Source organism: Ophidiomyces ophidiicola (genome assembly GCF_022830035.1).
Source record: "Ophidiomyces ophidiicola strain CBS 122913 chromosome Unknown scaffold_1, whole genome shotgun sequence".
Lineage (NCBI taxonomy): Eukaryota > Fungi > Ascomycota > Eurotiomycetes > Onygenales > Onygenaceae > Ophidiomyces > Ophidiomyces ophidiicola.
Genome location: NW_026054641.1, coordinates 27,816 through 51,056, shown reverse-complemented (window position 1 = coordinate 51,056; position 23,241 = coordinate 27,816). Strand labels below are relative to the sequence as shown.

Below are 23,241 nucleotides of genomic sequence, written 5' to 3'. Positions count from 1 at the left end.
CAGATGCCCCTAGGATTCCCAGCCACGAGGGCTTCCTAACACCATGGTGATTGTCGATTTGGCGCTTTCCAGAGGATATAAAAGATGGCTTCCTCCTGTATTTCCCTCTGTTCTCCAACTTTATCCCTCAAGAGATCCAGTTTGCCCAATACCTTTTTTATAGTACATTACCTACCTCATAAGCCGAGCAAGCCAGTATATTTTTTCACTTCTTCGTTGTACAAATACTACGATGGCACGGAACCACAATTATCGCAGTGGCTATGAGATTATCTGCGCGCAGCTTCCCAATATTCTTACTCGAAAGCATTTTCAAACAACAAGCACCGCTTGGCACGGCTCTTATTATCTCGGAAAGATGGCTAAATGGAACATCGAACCAGACGTCACTGCCACCATTACCCCAGCCCACATGAAGCCAGGGCTTTTATCGATTCACTCAGATATCGTGTTACAAGAAGCGGGCTGTGTTGACCATGAACATTACCTTTGTGGTGACGAGCAATCTGTATGTGGACGCTATGGGCAAAATGCCCTCGCACCTGTAAGCGCAGTTGCATTCCACAATGGTCTTAAGTATCGTTTCGGTGATTATAAGGTCTCTTCTGAGAGTACTTATCCTGGTAATGGAACTTATATCCCAGATTTTGTCGCTGTTTCTTGCCCAGCTGCAAATCTTGGTGAGCTGCTGAAACTGAAAAAAGACACTCCTCACAATATGGTAATAGTGGGAGAAGCAAAGACGCCTTGGAAACATGACCTTATGACAGCCTGGAGTAAATTTAGCGAGTCTGGCGACGATGAAAATATTCGACATGCTTTTGGTATGTTTCTACTACAGCGGATTCTCGCATATTTCTATATAAGAAACTAAAGGCCTTTTCTCTAGGGCAAATTGTTACATATATGCAACGTTTTAAGATGCGATACGGCTTTCTAACGACATACAATTATACCATATTTCTCCGGCAGGAACTGCGTGGGGGAGAACCAGTATTGTACTTTACCCGTCCCATCGAAGCCACCAGCTCCCTAGAGAGTGGCAGTATTTCAATCCGCCAGTGCTTTTACTACCTACTTTCCAAGTGTCAGAGCCCTGGGGACTATCAGATTACTAGTCCGGTTTCGCCTTTACACTGGATTGGTGACTTAGCTGCATACCAATTGTCCAAGACGCAGAACCATCAGGAGCCGATTACACCCCTCTCCCGCCGTACAGCTCCACCAGCAACAATTTACCAAAATACCCCAGACGGCTGGACTGGAATGAGCGGTATGTCGCCATTGAAACTCTTCCGAGATGGCTTAAGGTTCAGGGCAACAATACTCTTCGACATAAACCATATTGAAGGATCAGACCCCAATCACAAGAGTGTTAAAATCAACGGAAAGGCAATTCGGGTTGTTATTGAGGATGATGCCGATATACATGGAAATCCCCCTTATGAACGTTCTCAGGAAGAATTTGATTATCCTACTTCTGAACAAAAACAGGATGCCTGTGAGAAGCGCAACGTCACATTCAATGTTTTCAATCCACAAGAAGATGAAAGAGACGACTCTCAGAAGGGCAAGGGATTGCTATTTGATGCGCTTGAACGTGCAAGAGTCCCATCCCGGTCTGAAGATCACGTTGGGGTTGACGCAGATATGTCATACAGCCAGAGAGACCCACAAAGGTCGTTTAACCCAGAGTCAGAATTTCCAGCCTATAAACATAGAGCCACTGACGACCGGGAATATTTATATCAAAGTGATGACACAAGAGCATATTCTGATATGCTCCAGTCACCATCACCAGCGGCAAGGGCTGGCCGAGAGAGAGAGCTAACGAGCTTAGGTAGAACGGACGAAACCTCGTATGCGAACCCATACTCCAACACCCCTCATTCCCAGTATGATACCCAGCGACTGTCAGGAGCACCGCAACCAGCAGACCCTACTAGTCGGGCCTTACCTCATCGTTCAAGGGACAAGGGAAAGGAGAAATCCGAGAGATCTGAAAAGTCGGATGAAGGAAGAAAACTGCGCTCTTCAGGCAAATCTACGGATCAACAGCCACCTAAAAAAGGGGGCCCTTCTCTTTCCGGACGCAGTTCCAAGAAACGCTAAAGAGAGTAGTTTTCGCCTTTTTTTGGTCGGGTGGGGTGGGGAGGTATTTGAGGTATGTGTGTTGAATGATGGAAGGCTGTGTTTTCTTTCTTTTGGAACCTTGCTTTTGTAGGTAGAAAGTGTGGATGGGGTTTAGCCAGAAACGAACCTTGGTAAGGAGTAGTGATGGAAGAGCTTGCCAGAAAACAATTTGGAAACAGAATTATGGTATTTATGGAGTATATAGGAAATTTGTTTAGTGAATATGAAGACATTTCTGGATTGATGCATCTGATATTCTGAAGTGTGTTCAGCAAACGCTCAAGCCTTTGCCGACATCAAGGATGGTAGGCAGCTATCAATAAAAGCTCCTCGTAAATTATAATTAATACATGGCAACTTGAGATGAATTTCGGCCTTGGGCTATCTTAAAGAAATGAAAGGAATGGCACCTTCGCAAGATTGCATGCGGCTCTCACTTGAAGCGGACGGAATGTATCCCATTGATAGATTATTCTGTGGTCGTCTCAAACCTGGGTGGCGAAGATCTCATTGGCGACGGGCTTTATTGACATGGCTTGCTTAGGTAATCGCACTTTGTTACTAAGCAGCTGGCCACGATTGCAATACCCGGTACCAAGTAACTCGGCCACAAGGCCGTCTTTGTCGGATTTCCGGTGGCTCGCGAAATTGCTCGCGTGGAGTGCTGGCAAACCACGTACATAGTGCAGGCTGCCTGTCTGCTGCTAGGATGCTTGCCCAATCCTGCGTCTGAAATGCCATGAACATGCGGGCCCACGGTGGCGAGCTTAAAGATTGGCGCCGGCGAGCACGAGAAATCAAGTATTAGTATCGCGACCTGCGCAAAACAAAAGTCTTCAGGCCTGGAGATCACAAGCGGGAAGTAATTTTTAAATTGAGATCGCTCTATCTTTTTCTTCAGCCCTCAGCACTGAAAATGTTGTGATTCCTTTCAACCTTGGGCGCTCTGCTTGGATTGTTCTTTTTCCCACCCATCCGATTTCTTCTTGAGCCTCTTCCGCCGAATTTGTCCCGGTTGGACCACTCTGGCTTCATCGATCTCTCAGGTATCTCGCCCTCCCGCAATCGCCCACTGCTCTGGCGCCCTTGAACTCATTGTAGAGCTTGCCCGTCCATCCAGTTGGCCCTGACACGGTTCTTCCAGGCACCCCGTTCAAGGGTATCCTGCAATCACGCCGCCGATCATCCTGCAGCACCTTTTTTTACATACCTCCAGAGTTGACACGACTCAAGAGCTCTTCCAACCATCTACATTGCGCATCGATCGAGGGACAATTCTGTCGGCCTTGCTCCTCGATTCCCACCCTCCCGACACCGCATCCAACGCGCTCGCTGGCGGATTCACCCCTTTCTCCTGTCGATGTGGATCATACGTCTCTTTTCGTCCGCCTTGTTTCTCACCGCCATCGTCCTCTCCATTCCTCTCGCCTTCGATGTCGGTGGGAGAACTTGCGGTCTGGCCTTTTCCCTCTCGCTGGCCACCTTCTACTTCCTCTTCTCGGTGCTAAAGCTCTCCACCCCAAGCCAGTCGCGTGTACGCTACTCCTTAATCGTCGTTGTCCGATCGACCCAATGGCTCGTCGTGCCGATTTTACTCATTTGGTCCTTGAACAAATTCTCCGTTGATTCGGACAATTCGAGTGGATGGGTGGAAAGGACTTTTGGTGGAAAGAGGGCCCTGGATACTTCGATTCAAGAATGGCTATTTGGCACCAATGGCTTGATTGAGACTGTCTCGCTCGGCACTTGGGATAGGCTTCTACGATGGTCTACACCTGTCTTTCAGCTAGCAGAGGGATTCTGCAGTCTGTTAGTGATCCAAGCCGCTGGTCAGATTACAAGATGGCTAGTCAATAAGGGCGGAAGAAGTGACAGCTGGATGGTACGTTTTGTGCTTTGTGGAACGCTATGCACATTTTCTAACATATTCACGATTCATTAGATTGGCCTTCTCGTTATGTCAGCCTCGATAATTTCAAGCTCGATATATTTTCTGTGGCGCGTGTTACAATTCCCCGAAATCAGTAACGTCGACTCCGCTTTGATAGGTGTCGCAATTACCTGTGCGGTATTCCTTTGCGCCTGGGGTATTGGAAGCGGTCGCGGAAACCCTGTGGAAAGCTCCCTGCTGTTTGCTTACGTCGTCCTTTGCATCTATCAAATATTCACCGATTACCAGTCATCAGCGCCGGCCGAAGCGGCATCTCAACCTGATTTCCCACCACTCCCACCCATTATTATGGCGTCTTATACGACTTTAATGCATACCTTGTCCGCTTTACCATCGATAATTCACACAGCTTTCAATATCGTCAGTGCTGCGTTCAGTGCCATCAGCCCTTCCGTGTTGATATCCCTCCTGTATCGCTTGTTTGTGCTTTACGCGTCAACTAGGATCATCCCTGCTGTGCGAGAATCCGGCGCACGAGCCCTCTCTCAGGAGGCATCTCTAGATGATTCTGATGGTGCTGGTCAGGTGCTGGGGTTCTTAAGCTGGTTTTCGCCATCGATTCTGATCGCCGTTTACACCAGCTTGCTGATGCAACATTTTGCAGCACAGTCTATGGGAACAACGGGAGAGTGGTGGACGAGCGATGGCGCTGCTGGTGGAAATCTCTGGCGGTGGATCAATCTTGGCTGCACGATGGGACTCTACATGGTCGAATTGTGGCTGGGCAAACAAGACGATATCGATGCTGGCCTGGCTGGGCATTGGAAAACAGACTGAATTCCAAGACGCCGCTTGGAAGGAACGAAAGATACGTGATGACGTTTAGCTTGGACCGTTTCGAACGGGATTGGATACTCAACAACATTTTCTCGCCGAGGCGAAAGGGACACACAGCTCGCGTGTCTTGTTTCCTACCCGGACGAAAGATATTTAGCGACTCTCCAGCATTCAGCGCAGACGTAATATGTCTTACCTTTGACAGTTTACGCCTTACATTCTTACTTGCGCAACCCAGTATTCGATATACCCCCATCAACTTGCCCTACATGCGATTCTTAAACAGGTGTTATGAAACTATCAGTGACTTTCTCTTCTCACTGGTCTTACAAGAATCCTCATCATCACACATTGAGGTGGGGAGAGGAGATATTGGAGGGTATCACAAGACGACTCGTCCTGCCGCTGCACGGCAAACCAAGATATAGTACGACTGGGTGCCTGGTGCTGGTGTTTTCATGCTCTTCTCTAAATGACTAGCCAGCCCGATTCCCCATCAACTCCTATGACATATGTAACCAAATTCCATCCCATACCTCCGTTTCCCCTACCTCTTTCTTGCTTCAATCTCCCGATTACCCACCACACTGCAAATTCCCCAACCGTCGCATCCTACGATGTGACGCCATGAATTTGACTATCAATGCTTATATACCCCATACACAATACCCGCAACTCCTCCTTTGCCATTTTCTGTATTAATGTGATAATAAGGCCTATAGTGCAAGAGCGAACGGGCATGTAAACCATAGTATACCATTACGAGTTTCCCCCAATGTGTAATTACAGAGTCATAATAAGACAAGAGCATCAATACTCTCCAATGCAGCCCAGAAGTATACATTTCATTGACTTTCTCGGCCGCATACTGTTGACCACGAAGTGATGAAACCACCACAGACAACACTGTAAAAGAGAAAACGGCTTCTGAACGCAGATATTAGAGCCAGAGCAAAAACAGAATAAGTTAACAGAGGCATATAATATAGAAAATAGATCAAGCATCAATTATCCAGATATAAAGATTTACTAGCATACAACAAGAAACAAGCAAAGGAATATGGGGAATTCACCAGTAACGCTGAAATAAAATAGAACAATAAAAAATTGAATGAAATATTGGTTATAAGAGGAACACTCTGTTTGAATGAAGGGAGCAGAAAAACAGACCACGGGAAATTTTGCAGGAAGTTTTGGAAATTCACAATACATGCAGGCAAGATTCCAAGTGTGAAATATGACGATCAAAACCAGAAGGGTTTGCAATGTAAGATCAATTCATATTCCATTTTTGACCTTAGCCACACATTATTGTTCACCAACGGTCCTGTTTTGCCGCACAATCACCGCCATTTCTTACTGCTGCGTCCCCACCGAGTATGCCTTAGGCTATCGCCGAACCGGCAAATTAGCTCTGGCTCGCGAAGGACTCTCACTCTCTGGTAGTGCTTCAGCCTGGTTTTCCTTCTCTGTAGGATTGTTTTCTTCTTCTTGAACCTCCTCAGGCGTCTCCTCCTCGTCCTTCGGCCCGGACAGACTGTCCCCCAGGCTTGATTTTCGATGTGCAAAACTACCTTCGCGGACAGGGCTACGGCCAATACCAATGGGGAAGCCGTTGTGAGGCCCGGTAGAGTGGGTGGGCGAGTGACCGTTGAAGTGTCCTGGGGTGGAGGCTGCCTGTGGAGGCGATGTGGCTGTGAGGTGGGGGATGTTTTCGGGAACAGGGTGGCGGGACCCGATACTGGTTACTCCAACGTCGGAGGCCTTGCCGGCTTTGCTGAGGGCATAGTCACCAGAGTCGAAATATTTTCGCTCCTAAAGGAGAATGTTAAATGTTAGGTACGTGGAAGGGTTTTGGGCAACAGATGCTCAAACACAGCATGCCAGGACTTCTGACCTTTAGTTTGTTCTGGAGGAGATCCTTTTTATTGGGAATCTTCCCATATAGTCGTAAAAGTCGCTGTTCATCAGGGCTCAACGACTAAAGGATAGGTGAGGCACTGGTTAGCGGGGAAGCTCTGCGCCAAAACCAGGCTAGGAGGTGGTGAAGACATACGTTGACGTCGATCTTGTTCTGCTGATGGGGGTTCATCGCTGTGCTATCGTGTATGCACGCAGAAAAGAGGTGGTCTCTCTTGTTCTACTGGTCGCAGCAGTTGGCCAGTGGTTTTGCTGTTGAAGGAACGGTTGGGGAGTGAAGTAAGGATTCTAAGTGGGCCAGGATGAAAACACACACACTTCACGGCAATAAAAGGGCCAGAATGTAGCCACAGATACAAGGGAAAGATGGCAATGGCACTGTAGCTGGGAAAAGTTTGCGGTAATATCAGGGTATGTGGTGGAGGATGGGGTGCGGGCGTCGGGTAGTTAGTGAATTGGGAGTTTATCGATAAGGTGATCAGCTGGTGACGCTAGCTAAGAGGCACAACCCAGCTCAGTCATTAATTACAGGCAGTCAACAATGGCCAGACACTTGCATTCACCGGAGAGAGGCAGAGAGCGAGACGGAGAGTTGTAGGAGATAAAGACAGTGAGGGGCCACCCATCCGGCAAGTTTCTCATCATGGTTTTTTAGCCGTTTCTTCCGCTTCACGGTCGACATCCCAACTGGTTCATGGCAAGGATCGCCTTACTGATTTATTACCGTCAATTCTTGCCTTTCACACAAGCATCTTTACATTTTGGCTCCAGAAGCCTCGCAAGGTCTCGGGCTCGTATGTCCAGGATTTGTGGGATTGTCAGCCACAATCACCTAGAGAAGCCAAGTTTAAGCATTCACAAAGGGCTCGATTCCGGGGTCGTCTGCCATTTTTCTATGTCTTGCATCGGTTGATTCTAATCATATGTAGTAGGAGAGGGGTCGCTGGGGACGACAGTCAGTGTTTGAGTATCTTCGCTTTTCTTTTGAGATCCTTTCATTTTGCAGATCTGGTCATGTCGTCCTTTTGACTCTGCTTAAAGAGTTATACTTCAGCCCACATACATAACTACTCTATAAGTAATTCAAGTTGAGAGTCAAATCAGCCGGCTTTTTCTCGGGGGGTCTCTGGGTGAGGCAATTGATTGAAATATCGCCTACTTCCTACTCTGCATCTATGTCAAGTACATACATATAACATGGTATCTCTCTTGGTGTCCCATGCACACATATGTGACTGGGTTAAGTCTGTTAAACATGCCCCTCACTGCAAGCTGCCACCAAGATAGAAGTGCATGAGCAAGAACTAGCAATAACTTGATCTAAATATCTGCATCTAACCTTAACGGTGCACAGTGCAGCAAGAATTGAAGAGCAAATTGTTCTTCCCTGTGCTACTACCACGCAAGATATTCATCTCACATGGCGAGTGGGGGACTGCTTTGTTAGCTAGAGTAACTTTCGGCTGCAGTTGCTGATATCTTTTAGCGTTAACTCACAGGCCTTTCCCAGCGACAAGAAGCTCTTTCAGTTGAGATATCATTGGAAAGAAAGAATCCACAATTGATGCACAGTCCACACTTTAATTCGCATTGGGCTGGTAGCTTCGAATCGGTGTACGTATTCGATATTTCCACCTTCGCAACCCTGTCACACACCATATGTATACTGTATATTATTTCCTGTCAAACCGACATCTGTGCTGATACCACTTTTAGCGTTGGCGCAGGCATCCCGGCGTCTGTTCTTCGCTGCAATTCGCGCCCATCTGCGAGCGTCTGCTGAGTCTTGTGACTGTTCTTCGTTTTCGGATCGACCTGCAGTTGACACCCGAGTTACGCAAAAATGAGCCGAGAGGTCTCTCAGTCGGCTCCAAAGACCTACGTGGTCGAACACCTCGACCCGGAACTCGGCCCATGGTCAGCGCTGGAGTACGGGTGTATTGCCGAGGAATCCAGCAAAGCTGGCGCCAAGTTCATGCTCACTTCCGTTCCGGAGGCGTTACGGCTTCCGCCTAACTTGGCGGCGATGAGCAGCTTACAGGTGGAGCACCGTAGTGTTGAAGAGGTGTTTGCCGTTGAAAAGCCCAGGGTGTGCCTTTTAGACCCTGCAGCAAGTTCAGAACTCTCGCCGCAAGATGGGGCCACTTTTGACGTTTTTCTTTTCGGAGGAATACTTGGTACGAGATGACAGCCCCATTAGCATTTCTCCTGATGCTTTTGTACCGTCTGCGTGGGAAGATGCTAACTTTATAACCGCTAGGTGATGATCCCCCACGAGGTGCGGAGTATACAGACATCCCCGGAGAGGAGTACTCCGACCGTATTAACTCTTTCCAGATCGCACCTCAGAACTACGCAAGAAAGGTTACGCCGGCAGAAGGCTAGGGCCAAAGCAGATGACTACAGACACTGCTGTTAGAGTAACTCGGATTGTCGTCGAGGACAAAGGTAATGCCTGCCACTTCTTGACATGCATCTCTCGTTAACGCATTTCTAGTTCCTCTGGACAAGATCGATTGGGTTGATTATCCAGAGTTGCGGCTCGACGTACATGAGACGACTGAAATGCCCTTCAGATATGTGAAAGGCCAAAACGAAGAGCCTATTATGCCGGAGGTGAGTCGTAATTTCACTTGAGCAGGCCTGAATTTTGGGTTCTAATAACAGATTTTTGTAGGGAATGATCGATCTCATTAAGAAGGATGCAGATAAAGGGTTGGAAGATCTCCTATGATGCTTCGCAAATTTGAGAATATTTCTCCCCTTTCCATAACTGGTACAGTTTCACCTTTGCTCATAGAGATGTATTTGACGCAGTCTTTGTGATGATGATAAGAGTAATCTGTGATAGATATATAGAAAGTTTATGATGTAAAATGTTATTGCCCCAACGCAATGCCTTTTTCTCTCCTGTTTCTTCGTGCACTTGATAGATGTGAACAAGCGCGCTAAAATCTGCCGCTCGGCCCACTAGCGCGATCCCTGAGCTTCGCATACGGCCCATCCCGTAACGGCAATACACGTTAATTTCAGCTAGACAGCGGCAAAGTTACCAGCCCATACCTTGGCGATGATGCGCGGGTGGGGCGCTGGCGAGCTAGCGCGAGTGTTTCATCTTAAACGACGATGTGGCCCGAGCAAGCTTGGTCTCAGTCAGCGCCGATTACGCCGAAACTTGATGCCCTTCCAAAATCACCACCAGTGCTCTTTTCTTCGGTCTCTTCAGAATTTATTATTATCTGCAGAATTCCTTTGGTCCTTCCCTTAGATAAGACTGTGTCGTGCCCGATCTCGACCCTGACGCTCAGTTGTTTCGATAAAAACAAACCAATCTCCCTCCAGCCCGGCAGCCTGAAACGGCCCCCCTATTTCACACATGGTCTCCCGGCACCCTTCGCGATAACCTGGTGGTCAATTTTGCTGAGTGCGGCGCTCTGTCCTGTCGAAGAATAAACCGGGCACCGTCCACTTACCATGTTCTCCTTCCTGGCCTCTATACGGACGCGTCCGGTCCTTACGACGGCGTTGGTACAATGGCTCTCGTTATGGATCATTCTGTCAGGTTCGGTGCTTGCCGCCACGAAATCTGCAGCGGAGTATTACGTTCGCTCAATACCGGGGCAGCCAGAGGGGCCATTGCTTAAGATGCACGCTGGGTGGGTTGGACACTGACATTGCCCCCTACTTTGCTTCCCTGGTTTCGTTGCTGACTTTTCTTACTAGACACATTGAAGTTGACCCCAAGAACAACGGGAACCTCTTCTTTTGGCACTTCCAGAATCGCCACATTGACAATCGCCAGCGAACTGTCATTTGGTTAAACGGAGGACCTGGCTGTAGTTCGATGGATGGTGCTTTGATGGAGGTTGGACCATATAGGCTAAAGGATGATCATACCTTGGTGTACAACGAGGGCTCCTGGGACGAATTTGCAAATCTTTTGTTTGTCGATCAGCCTGTTGGCACCGGATTTAGTTATGTCAACACCGACAGTTACATTCACGAATTGAACGAGATGGCTGCCCATTTTATTATTTTCTTGGAAAGGTTTTTTGAACTGTTTCCTCAGTATGAACACGACGATGTGAGTTTCTTCAGCTCTGCTTCCATGTTCCTTTTCATACTGACGGTTCCCAGCTATATTTTGCGGGAGAATCCTATGCAGGACAATACTTACCCTACATCGCTAAAGCAGTCTTGGATCATAACAGGAAAGCGTCTGTAGTAGCAGAAAAACGTACCTGGAAGCTTAGTGGGTTGATCATCGGAAACGCATGGCTCTCGCCGGTGGAGCAATATCTATCCTACATGCCGTTTGCTTTCAAAGAGCACCTTTTGAAAACCGGAACCGATGCCACGCAGAAAGTTGAGAAAGCGCACGCAGAGTGTATTACTGAACTGGATAGAAACGGCGGCAGGGACTTGATCAACGTTGGTGTTTGCGAGCAGGTCTTGACTACAATTCTCGATGTGACGCAGGAAGACGGAAAATGCTACAACATGTACGACGTCCGATTGAGGGACTCACATCCGGCGTGTGGCATGCACTGGCCTCTGGATTTGCAGCAGATCACGCCTTATCTCCGGCGCACAGATGTCAAGCATGCGCTCAATATCAACGACGACAAGAAGACGGGCTGGCAGGAATGCACGGGCTCGGTGTCTAGTAGCTTCAGGGCCAGAAACTCGAAGCCCGCGGTGCAATTGCTGCCGGGAATTCTCGAGGCGGGAGTGCCGGTGGTCCTCTTCAGCGGCGCCAAAGATTTCATCTGCAACCACATCGGCACCGAAGAGCTGATCCACCGGATGACGTGGTCTGGCGGCACGGGCTTCGAGCTGTCGCCCGGGGTGTGGGCGCCGCGGCGCGACTGGACGTTCGAGAAGGAGTCGGTGGGCTACTTCCAGGAGGCGCGCAACCTGACGTACGTGCTGTTCTACAACGCCAGCCACATGGTGCCGTTCGACTACGCGCGGCGGTCGCGCGACATGCTGGACCGGTTCCTGGGCGTGGACATCACCAGCATCGGCGGCGACCCGGCGGACTCGCGGCTCGACGGCGAGCAGGGCGCGCTCACGTCGGTCGGCAGCCACCCCAACAGCACGGTGGCCGACAAGCTGGAGAAGGAAAAACTCAAGGCCGCCGCGTGGCGCGCGTACTACAAGTCCGGCGAGATCGCGCTGGTGGTGGTGGCCGTGGCCGCCGTGGCCTGGGGGCTGTTCATCTGGCGCTCACGCCGCCGCGCGCACCGTCTGGGCGGCAGCAGCGGCGGCGGCCCTGACGGCGGCGGCGCGTACTCGGGCATCTACCCCAACCTCAACGGCTTCAGCTCCAGCTCGCTGCCGCGGTTCCGGAGCAAGTCGCGGCGGGGCGCGGACGAGGACGTCGAGGCGGCGGCGGAGTTTGACGTGCTGGAGAGCAATCTGCATCGGGAGGTGGGCGGCCGGCTGTCGACGGCCGAGCGGGACCATTACTCAGTGGGAGATGATAGTGATGACGATGACGAGGAGGAGGCAGAGGATGGGAAGCCGGGCGAGGAGAAGCCGTTGCATCGGGCTGGTGCAGCTCGGTCAGGGTCGCATTCATAGACGGCGGTGTAGTCGTCCGCCTTTTTGGCTCATTATTATCGTGAAATTGGCCGCATGGGTTTGTATATATGTACGGGAGTGCTGGCGCGGTGCATCTGCTGTGTGATGGGAATGTTCTGCTTTTGTTTCTTTTCTCCCTTCCTGTGCTCAACCATCTATAAACATACACATTGCATACCAACAGACATCCATCCATGCATCCATCCATGCCATTCACCACCTTGTAACCCCAAAACGCCTTTTCGATCCCATTAAACATCCCTCCTCACCACTGTATCCTCCACACCTTCACGACGCCATCATCCCCCGTACTCAGCAGCACCTCCTCCTCCTCCTCCTCCTGCTGCTCCTCCTCCGCCGTCCGCTCCTCAAACACACCTTTCCGCCTCGCACTCCGCCGGTCCGCCCTCCTGGCCCAACACACATGATTAACCTCATACACGCCATGCGCCTCGTCCACGCGCGCCAGCACCTCCCACACCGTCCGCGGCACGGCCTCCTCATCCCCCTCCGCCTCCATCCCCACAAACCGCTCACGGTACACGACCACGCGGCCGTCCGCGCCCGCCGACGCCAGCAGGCCCGTGGTGCGGCTCCACGCCACGGCGTGCACGGCCAGCGCGTGCACGGCCGGCAGCTGGTGCTCCTGCGCCCAGGTCTCGTCGAGGCTGGCGGCGCGGATGGTGCTGAGCGAGGATGCGGCCGGGCGCGAGGCCGGCGGTTGGCGTCGCCAGATGCGCACGGTGGTGTCGGCGGAGCAGGAGGCGAGGCGCGGGCCGCAGCGGGCGCGGTGGTGTAGCCAGCGGCGGCGCAGGGCGGGCGGGAAGGGGGGAGTAGGGGAAGTGCCGGAAGGCTCCAGGGCTGATGAGGCTGGGGCAGGGTCGGCGGGCACGGTCACGCCCTTGATATCAAGCTCGTCGCCGTCCGCCGGCGTGCCCGTCCGGCCTTCCCACTCGACGCCCCAGACGGTGCCCTCATGCCCGCGCAGACACGCCACCTGGCCCCAGTCGTCGACGTCCTCTCTCCACACGCGCAGGGTATCGTCATACGAGCCCGAGGCCAGACAGTCCTGGTCCGGGTGCCAGGCCACGCTCTTGACGTCGCCCGTGTGCTCCTGCAGCACGGCCACGGTCTCGAAGTTGTTCTCGCCGTCCTCCAGGTCCTCCCAGATCCACACGGTCTTGTCGCGCGAGCACGTCGCCAGCAGCTGGCCCGCCGCCGACCACGCCACGCCCTTGACCTCGTTCTCGTGCCCGTCCAGCACCACCGCGAAGCCCCATTCCTCCTCGCCGTCCCCGTCTCCGTCGCCGTCTTTGTCCTCGCCGTCGTACCGCCACACTCCCACCGTGGCATCGAAGCTCGCCGTCGCCAGCACCACGTCGCTGCCCGGCTTCGCGGCCGTGGGCTTCCACGCGCACGCCCGCACCGCGCGCTTGTGCCCGCCCGAGATCGTCGACAGCAGCGCGAAGTTGACCAGCGAGTACACGCGCACCGACTTGTCGGCCGCCGCCGTGGCCACGAGCGGCAGCCGCGGGTGCGCCGCCGTCGCCCATGTGCGGTCTTGCGCCGGCGGCGTCAGGTCGGCCAGGTGCTGCAGGGAGGGTCCCGGAGAGGAGGGGGAGGGGGAGGCTGCGAGCGAGGTGGTGTGCAGCCGGTCGGGGAGTGTGTCCATGGTCAGGGCTGTCGGAGGGAGACAGTGATGATGATCCGTGGTGGTCGTGGTTGTGAGGTGGGTTGAGGATCAGCGCATATTCGAGCAGATATGAAAGCTAACCATGGAGGTACTCTGTGAGAGCGCGAGGCCGTTGGCTGTGTTTCGCCTGCGTTTGTGCTCGGTGTTTCACTCGCGCCGTCAAAGCTCCGGCGCGGAAACTCTATCACACCCACCACCCCGCCAGTCGAAGAGGTATATACACTCCATTATTATCCATACATATACATACATTCTGACATACACGCATCAGTCGTCTCTCCTCGATTAAATCATCCCATCAGAGTGCCACCCAGCCCAGACCAGCCCTGCCAAAAACACATAGCAAAAGAACTCCCGTGGCTTTCGTCCCGCGCAAACTCCGAAACACCCAAAAAAAAAAAAGAAACAAAGAAACGCAATCCCAGCCGCCGCCCCCCTTTTCCCTCGTGAGAGAATTAGACAAGAAAAGAAAAAAAAAAAGAAAAAGCCTATATATACATAAAGGATCTGCCCCCCTCTCACTCCCTCTTTCTTGTTTATATACTGCTGTTCGTCTCGCGGCAGATCGCGCACAGCTCGTCCACGAACGTCTCCTGCACGCCGCCGTACCGCGCCTCCGTCGTCACGCCCATGTCCTGCATCTCGAACGCCACGTTGCTCTCGTACGGGCCCGCGCGCTCTGTCACGTCGACCGTGACCTGGTTGCTGACCACGATGCCGCCCCACGCCGGCGACCGCACCGACGGCGTGTCGTCGCCGTCCGAGCCCGCGCCGCCGCCTCCACCGCCGCCGTTCTTCGACAGATCGCTCTTCCGCCCGGGCCGCACCAGCGATGCGCCCGTGGTGGTCGTCGACGACGGCGCGTGGTTGCTGCCGCCCTTGCCGTCCTGGTACGCGGCGCAGTAGCCGAACTCGTCGAGGATGGTCTGCTGGAAGTTGGCGTGGTCGACCACGCCCGGGTACACCTGCTGCTGGGCGGTGAACAGGCGCAGCGGCGTCAGGCACATCTGCGGCGACGGCGCGCGCGTCTGCAGGTTGGTGATGATGCGGAACGAGAAGGCGGTGCACTTGCCCGTGGCGCCGGGCGCCTGGCCGGCCAGGCGGCACGGGATCATGATGCGGCGCGCGGAGAACTGCGCGGAGCCGAAGGTGGTGCTGTCGATCATGTCCGACAGGCGCGTGGAGGCCTTGTACATCTGCGCGCAGAACACCTTGAGCTCGGCGTCGGCGTGCGTCTCGGCCTGCTGCTTGAGCCAGCGCAGGCAGTGGTTGAGCGACCAGTTGTCCATCTGCGTCAGGATGCTCATCTGGCGCGCCGTCACCGACGGGAACGGCAGCGCCACGTGCGGCAGCAGGTTGGGCGCGTCCTTCTGCACCAGCACGTCGAAGCCCTTGCGCACCGACGGGTGCAGCGAGAAGCAGACCAGGTACACGCCCGACGCCATCATCTTGGGCGACGCCGCCTCGTGCATGCTCTCGAGGTGCCGCAGCATCTCACCGGGCGCGATCTGCATGCTGCGCGCCAGCGACGGCGCGATCTGCGGCGTGGCCGCGAACCGCCAGCCGCTGGCGCGCAGCTGCGCCGACTCCTCCTTGCTCAGCTGGCGCACCATGAAGATGAACTTGCCCTTGCCCATGATCTGCGGCGTCTGCGCCTCGGGGTCGAGGTCCTGCTTGGTGGTGCTGAGCTTGCGGGCCTGCGTGCCGGTGATGACGACGTCGTCGTACAGCACGCCGAGCTTGTCGAGCGGCTGGTGCAGCTGCGTGGCCAGGTCCTGGGCGGCGACGCAGAAGAGCTCCTTGAAGATGGACTGGAAGTCGAGGTCGACGTCGACGCTGGTGTCGACCGCGCCGCTGTAGCCGGGGTAGAAGCGCTTGGTGTTGGAGTCGGCCAGCAGGTGGTACTTCATGCCGGGGATGAGCTTCTGCAGCGTCGGCCAGTTGCGGCTGGCGCGGTACGCCCAGATGAAGGCGGGATGCGTCTTGCTGAACTTGTCATCGGAGAAGGTCTGTTGGAGGTTAGTGGGGTGGGCTAGAGCTTGTACAGGTGAGTGACCTACCCGAGGCACGTATTTGTCGGTGATCTTCTGAGTGGGCAGCAAACCCTCGGGCGAGACCATGAGGCCGCCGGAGGGGTCGAAGAAGGCGGGGGCCAGCACGAGCTGGCGCACGCGGTGGGCGAGGCGCTGGTGCTGGCGGTTGGTGATGACGGCGAGGGTGATGAGGAACGCACAGGCGGCGCAGGACTGAGCCGTTAGCCGACGCCACACATATCAAAAACGAGGGTTCAGGCCACACAACTTACCAGGGTGGTGCAGACGATGACGGTCTGGCTGGACGACAGCTGGCCGGAGGGATCGATCAGCTCGTTCTTGAGACGGTAGTAGGTGCCGACGGTGGCGGTCCAGTGCATGCCGGAGACGGCAATGGCGAGGATGGTGGCACTGATCAGACGCTTCCACCAGCTGTTGGTCCACGAGGCGCGCATGCGGAAGAAGACACCGAGGGCGGTGATACTGGCGGAGACGGCGATGATGGCGGCACCGACGACGTTGGCGGGGCGGTAGGAGCAGTAGAAGTTGGCGATACCGAGCTGGCCGACATAGTGCATGCCGCAGACGGCGACGCCGGTGAGGGCGCCGGTGGAGATGATGTACCAGATCTCGGCGCGGTCGCTGGCGCCGATGAAGTAGAAGGCCACGACGAGCACGACGATGGGCAGGAAGAAGGACACGGCGGTGAAGGCGGATGAGTAGGAGATCTGGTAGGTGGTGTTGTGGCCCTGCAGGATGGTGGCGCGGTTGCCGATGAAGTGCATGCACCAGATGCCAATGCCGCCCATGCACACGGCGGCGGAGAGCAGGAGGTACCTGGGGATGGTCAGCAGGGGGGGACAGGATGGGTATGAGAGAGCAGACGGACCAGTTGTACAGGCCGAAGCGGGCGGTGCGACGGTGCAGCAGCTCGAGGCAGGTCGCGCAGCCGGCCAGACTGACGATGTACGACAGCACGATGAAGCCGGCGCTGTACGAGACAGGCACCAGCTCGTTGACGGCGTGCGACGACATGGTGTGAAACGAAACAAACAAGGAAAAGAAACGGAAAGGAAAAAAGGAAACAGAGAGAGAGAGACGAGAGAGATAAAGAGGGAAGAGGAGAAGAGAAGAGAGTAAAAAAGACAAGCCACGGCGGAGGAACACGCAGGACAGGACAGGGCCCGAGAAAGTGACAGGCGAGCGCTGGTTCCACGGGCGACGGTGGGCCGGTTCCTGGCTGGCTTGGGGCGCTGGGCGGGGGGGCGAGGGGGGCGGCGGGGGGGGGCGCGTAGGGGTTAAGGGAAGTAAGTTAGTCGTGGTAGCTAGCGGCCACGCTGAGTTCGTTAGGCGGTCGCAGAGGTGGTGGTGGCGGCGAGCGGCGGTGGGGATCGGCAGCCCGTGGGCGGGCCACGCTGGAGCGAGCGAGCCAGCGAGCCAGCGCTGCCAGGCTGGGCGCGGGCAGCACGCCGGGCGAGTGTTTAGTCGGGAGAGCGAGTTAGGGTTGGTGTCAGATAGATTGCCGACGCGCAGGGAAGAGGCGGGCGATTAGGTTTGCCGGGGCGAGCGATAGTAGCAAGTAGTAACTACGTTAGTTTTAACTCGCACAAATGCAGACAGCTAACGCTGAACGACCGCGGCGACGAGTCACACTCAACCAGTCAGAAAACGATAGTCGAATACGGGCACCGCGAGAGTAGAATACACTACGCCCGCATGCAGAGCAGACCGCCAAACGAGCACACAACTAATCATACACAAGAACCAATATTCAACCCGTGTCCACTAACTACTCCAGCCCGTACCACTCGGCGTGGCTCGCCCAGTCCACGTCCCGCACGCGCTCCAGCTCGCCCACCAGCGCGCCCACCGCGCCCACGAACTCCGGCAGCCCCGCGGCCGCCAGAGACTCGCTGGCCGTGCTGGCCGCGCGCACTCGCTCGCCCGCGCTGGTTGCGCTCAGTCGTGCCAGCACATGCGCGCGCAGCCGTGCCTGCAGCAGCCGCGCCACGGGGTCTGTTGTCGTCGACGTACTACTACTACTACTACTAGCGGCGAGCACGCCCGCCTGCACGCGACGGATGGTGGCCAGCAGCAGGCCGCGGGCGGCAGCGGGCATGGGCCGGGTGGCCTCGACGACGGCCAGCACGCGCGCGGCGCTGACAGCCGCCCAGTCCAGCCGCAGCAGCCGCTCGGCCTCCGCGGCCCAGCTGGCGCGCACGTCGCGCTTCAGCCCCGTCTTCGCGCCCACCAGCACCGCGCCCGCCGCCGCCAGCCGCCACCCTTGCGCCGCCAGCCGGCCCAGCCGCGCGTAGTCGCGGTCCAGCGTCTCCGGCACTGCGCAGCGCGACAGCCGCGGCCCATCACCACCGCTGCCGCTGCCCAGCACCAGCCCGACCAGCCCGTGCGCGTAGATCTTGGCCGCTGCGGGCCTCTCGTCTGCGGTCGTTGCGTCCCGCCGCCGCGCCTCGTCGACCAGCGCGCGCCGGCTGCGCGCCCAGAACCGCCGCGTGCGCTCCAGGCTGACCGTGCCGTCGCGCACGTCGCGTGCAAACGCCCGCCGCTCGTACGCCGGCCCGTCGCGCAGCAGCTGCGGCGCCGCCAGCTGCAGCAGGAAGTTGGTGTGGTCGAGCGCCAGCAGGTCCAGCACGCCCATCAGCCGCGCCAGCCGCGCAATGGCATCCTCGTTGTCGTTGTCGTTGTCGTCGGCAAACGCCTGCACCGCGGCGTCGCGCACCGGCGCGCACAGCCGCGGCAGCACGCCCGCCACGAACCCAAACAGCGCGCGGTAGCTGAACGCACCGGCCGCGCACTGCGCCCGCACCGCCGCCGGGTCCAGCGTGTCGTGGATCAGCGCGTGCAGCCCGCTGCCCGGGGACAGTGGCTGCAGCAGCCGCGCGCGGATCGCCGTCGCCATGGCCACCGTCCAGTCCGTGCTCGCCGCCTGGCTGCCGGTGCGTCCCCCGGCGTCGCGCCGCATCAGCCCGCACACCTGCTGCATGACGTCGCGCCGCACCGCCGTGTACGACGCCTCGTCGATGGTGTACGCCCGGTCGATCAGCAGCTCGTGCACCAGCGTGCGGTTGTCGGGCAAGGCCGTGAGCAGCTGGATGAACTGCTCCGGCGGGCTCCGGGCATCCTTATCCTCCTGCTCCTGCTGCTCCTGCGCCAGCGCCGCCTCCGCCGCAAACACCTCGCCCAGCGGCGTCGGGCTCTCCTCCGCTGCTGCTGCTGCTGCCACCGCCCCCGGCGCGTCCTCGCCGTGCGTGCGCATCTCCGTCACCGCGCGCGGGATCGCCTGCTGCTGCTGTGACGATGACGATGAAGCTCCCTGCTGCTGGCGGCGGCGTTCACGGCGGGCCTGGCGCACGGCCTGGCGCACGCGGTCCATGGCGGGCTCCGCGCCGGCCAGGCGCTTGAGCCGGGCGAGCAGCAGGATCTGGTTGTGGCGGATGCCGCGGCGGTAGTCGTCGGCCACGCCGCCGGCGCGGTCGTCCTGCACCGTCTGCCAGATCAGGTCCAGCTCGACGAACTGCGCGACCATGATGGCCACCAGCACCGTCGAGTCGTGCGCCTTCCACGCGTGGAACGCCGCGCTGAACGTGTGGAATTGCTGCGTGAGCGGCGGTTGTAACAGCCCCGCGTCGTCGTCGTCGTCATCATCGTCGTCGTGCGTGCTGGGTGCTGCTGGTGACAGCCCCGCCGTGGCCAGCGGCGCCACCGCCTGCTCGAACGCCACCAGCAGGTCCTGCGCCTTGGACAGCAGGTCGTGCTCCTGTTCCTGCTCCTCCTCACCGCCGCCGCTGCTGGTGCTGCTGCTGGTGCGGCCGTGGTTGAGCACCTGCGCCGGGTGCGCCAGGATCAAGAAGCTGCTGAGGAACACCCGCACGGCCCCGCGCTCGCCCGGCACGCCCTCCGCCGCGTCCAGCAAGCCGCACAGCCGCAGCACACGGCCCGTGGCCGCCAGCACGCGCTCCTCCGCCAGCAGCGCGCCCACGGCCTCAAAGCTCATCCCGCCGAGCCGCGCCAGCCGCAGGTCCAGCGCCTGGAACGCCTGCATGGCCCGACGCGCGCGCCAGTGCCGCCACGCCCGCTGCACCACGCCCACGGCCTCCCGCTGGCCCATCGCGCTCCTCCGCTGGGGTGCCGTCGTCGCCGCCGCCGCCGCCGCCACGCCCACCATCGCTGTTGTCGTCGTTGCCCCGCCCTTGCGCTCCGCCGAGCTAGTCCGCCGCGCACGCCGCCCCGGCGGCTGCTGCTGATACAAGCGGCGCCGGCGCTCGACCTCAGCGAACTTCTCCTGCTTCTCGAGGCGCAGGCGCGCATGCTCCGCAGCCCGACGCTCACGCATGGCCTCGGCCTTCTGCTTGGCACGGCGCACCTCCTCCTCGCCGCGCGCCGCGATGTCCGCCAGCAGCTTCTCGCGCGCCAGCTGCGCCGCCGCGGCGCGTTCCTGCTTGATCGTGCTGCGATGGCCGTCGGGACCGCCGCCCGCCGCCGCGGTTGCTGCTGCGGCGGCGGCGCGCAGCCGCACTCGCTCTACGTGCGCCGCCCGGTCGGCCAGGCGTGCTTTACGAGACTCGAGGATCGACGCCCGCCGCAGGTGCTGCACCAGCGGGTCGCGCGGCCGCGTGCCCCCCGCGGCAGTGCTGCCGTGGCCCGAGCGGCTGGAGTGCAGCGATGAGATGGAGCTGCGGCGCGAGGACGAGGATGCGGCCGAGGGCCGGCGGCGCGGGCGGTCGGCTGGGATGGGGTACAGCCGGGCGATCAGGTGTGGCGGCAGGCGGAGCGGGGCGGAGCTGGCCGGGTCGTCGGGAATCATGTCGATGTCGATGTCGGTATCCTGGTCGTTCTTGTTGTTGTCGTTGCTGTGGTCGTCGTGAGTATTGTGGTGCTGCTTGGCGGGGCCAGCTGCGGTGCTGCGATCCTCCGCGGCGGGCTCCTGGCCGGTCTCCCCGTCGGAGAACCGGCGGGTCAGCATGCCCTGCCGTGCCTAGGTTGGGAGGAGGATGGCGAGCAGGAGGAAGAGGAGAAAGAGGAGGAGGAGGTGGTGGTGGTGGTGGTGGTGGGCTCCACCCGGGAAGCGAGGGTCAAGCAAAATGTCTCGCGAGTGTAGTCAGGGTCGCAGTCGTGATGATGAAGGCGGATGGATGCCTGTCGACGATGCAGTAGCAGCGCCCGGGGGTAGAGGAGGTGGCCGAGTGTTTTGCAGCAGGTGGTGAGATGGCTGTTTCAGCTGAACAAACACGGTGGTGCTGGGCTGGGTGGCAGGCCTGGGCAGCGTCACCAGCCTTGGCTAGCATGCAGCAGCAAACAACAGCCAACGAACAGTCGAATCGAATCGCGAAGGCGGCTACGGAGTGCGCCGTCGGGGGTTGTGGATGAGGGGGAGAGAGGACGAAGGATGAAACCGGGCAAGGCCAGCAAGTTACGAAGCCCTTACTGAGTTACTTACTTGTTGGCTACCACCGACCCCGGCGCAAGCCTAGCCAGCTCGCTCGCTTACGTCACCCCCGCAGGCCCGCTCACGTGATGCTTCTCGCCGCTTTAGCGCTGCCCGCCGGCTGACATCAGCATCCCTCCGCCCTCCGCCCGCTCTCTCTCCCACGCCCGAGAGCCGCGCCCGCCTAAACGCTGTGCCGCCCACCACCACCACACTACTACTCCGTACTCCGTACTCCCATCCTTCCCGGGTAGCGGCCGCTCCTGGTCGCCGTGTCCGTTTCACATCGCCCTGGCCGATCGCGGCGATGGTTGCCCTTCATTTTTTAACCCCCTTCCTCCTCAATAATCATAATGTTCCCGCCGGCCCGTTGTCGAGCGTGAGCGTGAGGCGTTTTGGTGTGCCGATCCGAAGGAAGAAGGATCCTGACCACCGCCTATCAGTCTTCCATCACTACCTGCTCACTCTTATTACGGAGTACCTCTATGCAACTACGAACTAGCTAACTGCAGCATCTGCGTCATTCGACGTAACTAGCTAACGAGCTGGTTAGGTAGTTAGACCACCCCGGCCGGCCGAAACAACGCGGTCCCTGTCGTGACGTCGGGCGCTGTTTCAACCAAGCAGGTTCTGCGAGGAATCAGATCGTAATAACAAATACCTGTTGTCGTGCTTGTCCGGCGGAGTTTTTAAATAAGATCCCTACCTAGCTAGTACCGAGTCGACTAGGCCCTGGATAAATAACTAGCAGCCCATGCGGAGATCCAGACGGGCAAGGAAATCCTGAAAAGACAAAAAACCCGCCGATCCGCCAGAGTAATTAGCGGCAAACCTTCGACGGACGAGTGAGTTCGGCTGTTATTATCATTCGCACCGTGCCAAAAGTTGCATTTAGTATTGTTGTCCTGCACACGACGCTCGTTGCGGCCGGCCTGTGACAGACACCGCTGCTGCCCACCGGGTGTTGACTGCTGGCGCGGCCACGTCGTGTCGCCCACATGAAGAAGTCTCCCCTCGTCGTTGAAACCGGGTACTGAGTGGTACGAAGGATTCATTTTAAACGTCCGCCCCCCCTGGACATGTCAGCATTCTGGTCCGCGAATCCGTGCTTCTCCCACCCGAGTCCCATCATCCCCCCCCCCCCCCCCCCCCCCCGGCTGGCGGTTATCCAAAGCCGCAGCGCCTGGCCCTCTCCCGAATGAATTGCTTTTGCGATCTCGCCGTAGAATCACAAACCGCCGGCCTCTCATTGGCTCGCTGGCATTCTCTATAATTTTGTTATTTTGACCTACTTCACGGCCGTGCATGAGCGCCGATGTATAACTAACTACTCCGCAGGCCCCCCACGCCTGTCCGCCCAGTGGGGGTGCCGTTTGGCTTGGAGCTGCGTCGCCCAAGACCAAAGAAGCCCCCAAGTTGGTGCAGGTGCATACAGAGCCCTTGCGCGCGCATATGTATAAAATTGGCGATTATTCCTCCCAACGGCCTCCTCGCCGTGGCCCTGGCCACGCCATTCTTATTATTTCTGCCTTCTTCCTCCCAGCGGTGGAACCCGCGTCACAAGCTTCCCTGCCCTTGCTGCAGCTGCAGCATCACCACCACTCACTCACCCCTCGTGCCAAACCTCTGGGGGTAGCTACGCTGTCGGAGAAATTCATCCCAGCGCTGGCATATGCTGCCAACATCGCATCCCCTCCCCCCACCA

General features: G+C 57.2%; 8 protein-coding genes across 8 annotated transcripts; 4 read left to right on the top strand and 4 right to left on the bottom strand.

Moving 5' to 3' along the window:
* Positions 1-232: 232 nt before the first annotated feature.
* On the top strand, positions 233-2,112 carry LOZ57_000027 (uncharacterized protein; the record flags this gene model as incomplete). Its single annotated transcript, XM_049249135.1, has 2 exons — positions 233-824; positions 890-2,112. 2 exons carry the CDS (start codon positions 233-235, stop codon positions 2,110-2,112), a joined length of 1,815 nt encoding a protein of 604 aa, XP_049111329.1.
* A 1,381-nt stretch (positions 2,113-3,493) lies between these two features.
* Positions 3,494-4,861, top strand: LOZ57_000026 (uncharacterized protein; the record flags this gene model as incomplete). The annotated part of the gene is made up of 2 exons (XM_049249134.1): positions 3,494-4,015; positions 4,076-4,861. The coding sequence occupies 2 exons, from the start codon at positions 3,494-3,496 to the stop codon at positions 4,859-4,861; spliced, it is 1,308 nt and encodes a 435-aa protein (XP_049111328.1).
* Positions 4,862-6,250: 1,389 nt separating this feature from the next.
* LOZ57_000025 (uncharacterized protein) lies at positions 6,251-6,953 on the bottom strand (the record flags this gene model as incomplete). Its single annotated transcript, XM_049249133.1, has 3 exons — positions 6,251-6,676; positions 6,759-6,842; positions 6,918-6,953. 3 exons carry the CDS (start codon positions 6,951-6,953, stop codon positions 6,251-6,253), a joined length of 546 nt encoding a protein of 181 aa, XP_049111327.1.
* A 1,671-nt stretch (positions 6,954-8,624) lies between these two features.
* Positions 8,625-9,515, top strand: LOZ57_000024 (uncharacterized protein; the record flags this gene model as incomplete). The annotated part of the gene is made up of 5 exons (XM_049249132.1): positions 8,625-8,958; positions 9,042-9,059; positions 9,119-9,229; positions 9,279-9,397; positions 9,459-9,515. 5 exons carry the CDS (start codon positions 8,625-8,627, stop codon positions 9,513-9,515), a joined length of 639 nt encoding a protein of 212 aa, XP_049111326.1.
* A 740-nt stretch (positions 9,516-10,255) lies between these two features.
* On the top strand, positions 10,256-12,367 carry KEX1 (Cell death protease; the record flags this gene model as incomplete). The annotated part of the gene is made up of 3 exons (XM_049249131.1): positions 10,256-10,437; positions 10,505-10,865; positions 10,919-12,367. The coding sequence occupies 3 exons, from the start codon at positions 10,256-10,258 to the stop codon at positions 12,365-12,367; spliced, it is 1,992 nt and encodes a 663-aa protein (XP_049111325.1).
* A 265-nt stretch (positions 12,368-12,632) lies between these two features.
* CIA1 (Cytosolic iron-sulfur protein assembly protein) lies at positions 12,633-14,039 on the bottom strand (the record flags this gene model as incomplete). Its single annotated transcript, XM_049249130.1, has 1 exon — positions 12,633-14,039. One exon carries the CDS (start codon positions 14,037-14,039, stop codon positions 12,633-12,635), a length of 1,407 nt encoding a protein of 468 aa, XP_049111324.1.
* A 557-nt stretch (positions 14,040-14,596) lies between these two features.
* LOZ57_000021 (uncharacterized protein) lies at positions 14,597-17,128 on the bottom strand (the record flags this gene model as incomplete). The annotated part of the gene is made up of 4 exons (XM_049249129.1): positions 14,597-16,069; positions 16,121-16,306; positions 16,366-16,930; positions 16,983-17,128. The coding sequence occupies 4 exons, from the start codon at positions 17,126-17,128 to the stop codon at positions 14,597-14,599; spliced, it is 2,370 nt and encodes a 789-aa protein (XP_049111323.1).
* Positions 17,129-17,882: 754 nt separating this feature from the next.
* On the bottom strand, positions 17,883-21,074 carry LOZ57_000020 (uncharacterized protein; the record flags this gene model as incomplete). The annotated part of the gene is made up of 1 exon (XM_049249128.1): positions 17,883-21,074. The coding sequence occupies one exon, from the start codon at positions 21,072-21,074 to the stop codon at positions 17,883-17,885; it is 3,192 nt and encodes a 1,063-aa protein (XP_049111322.1).
* Between the last annotated feature and the right edge of the window lie 2,167 nt (positions 21,075-23,241).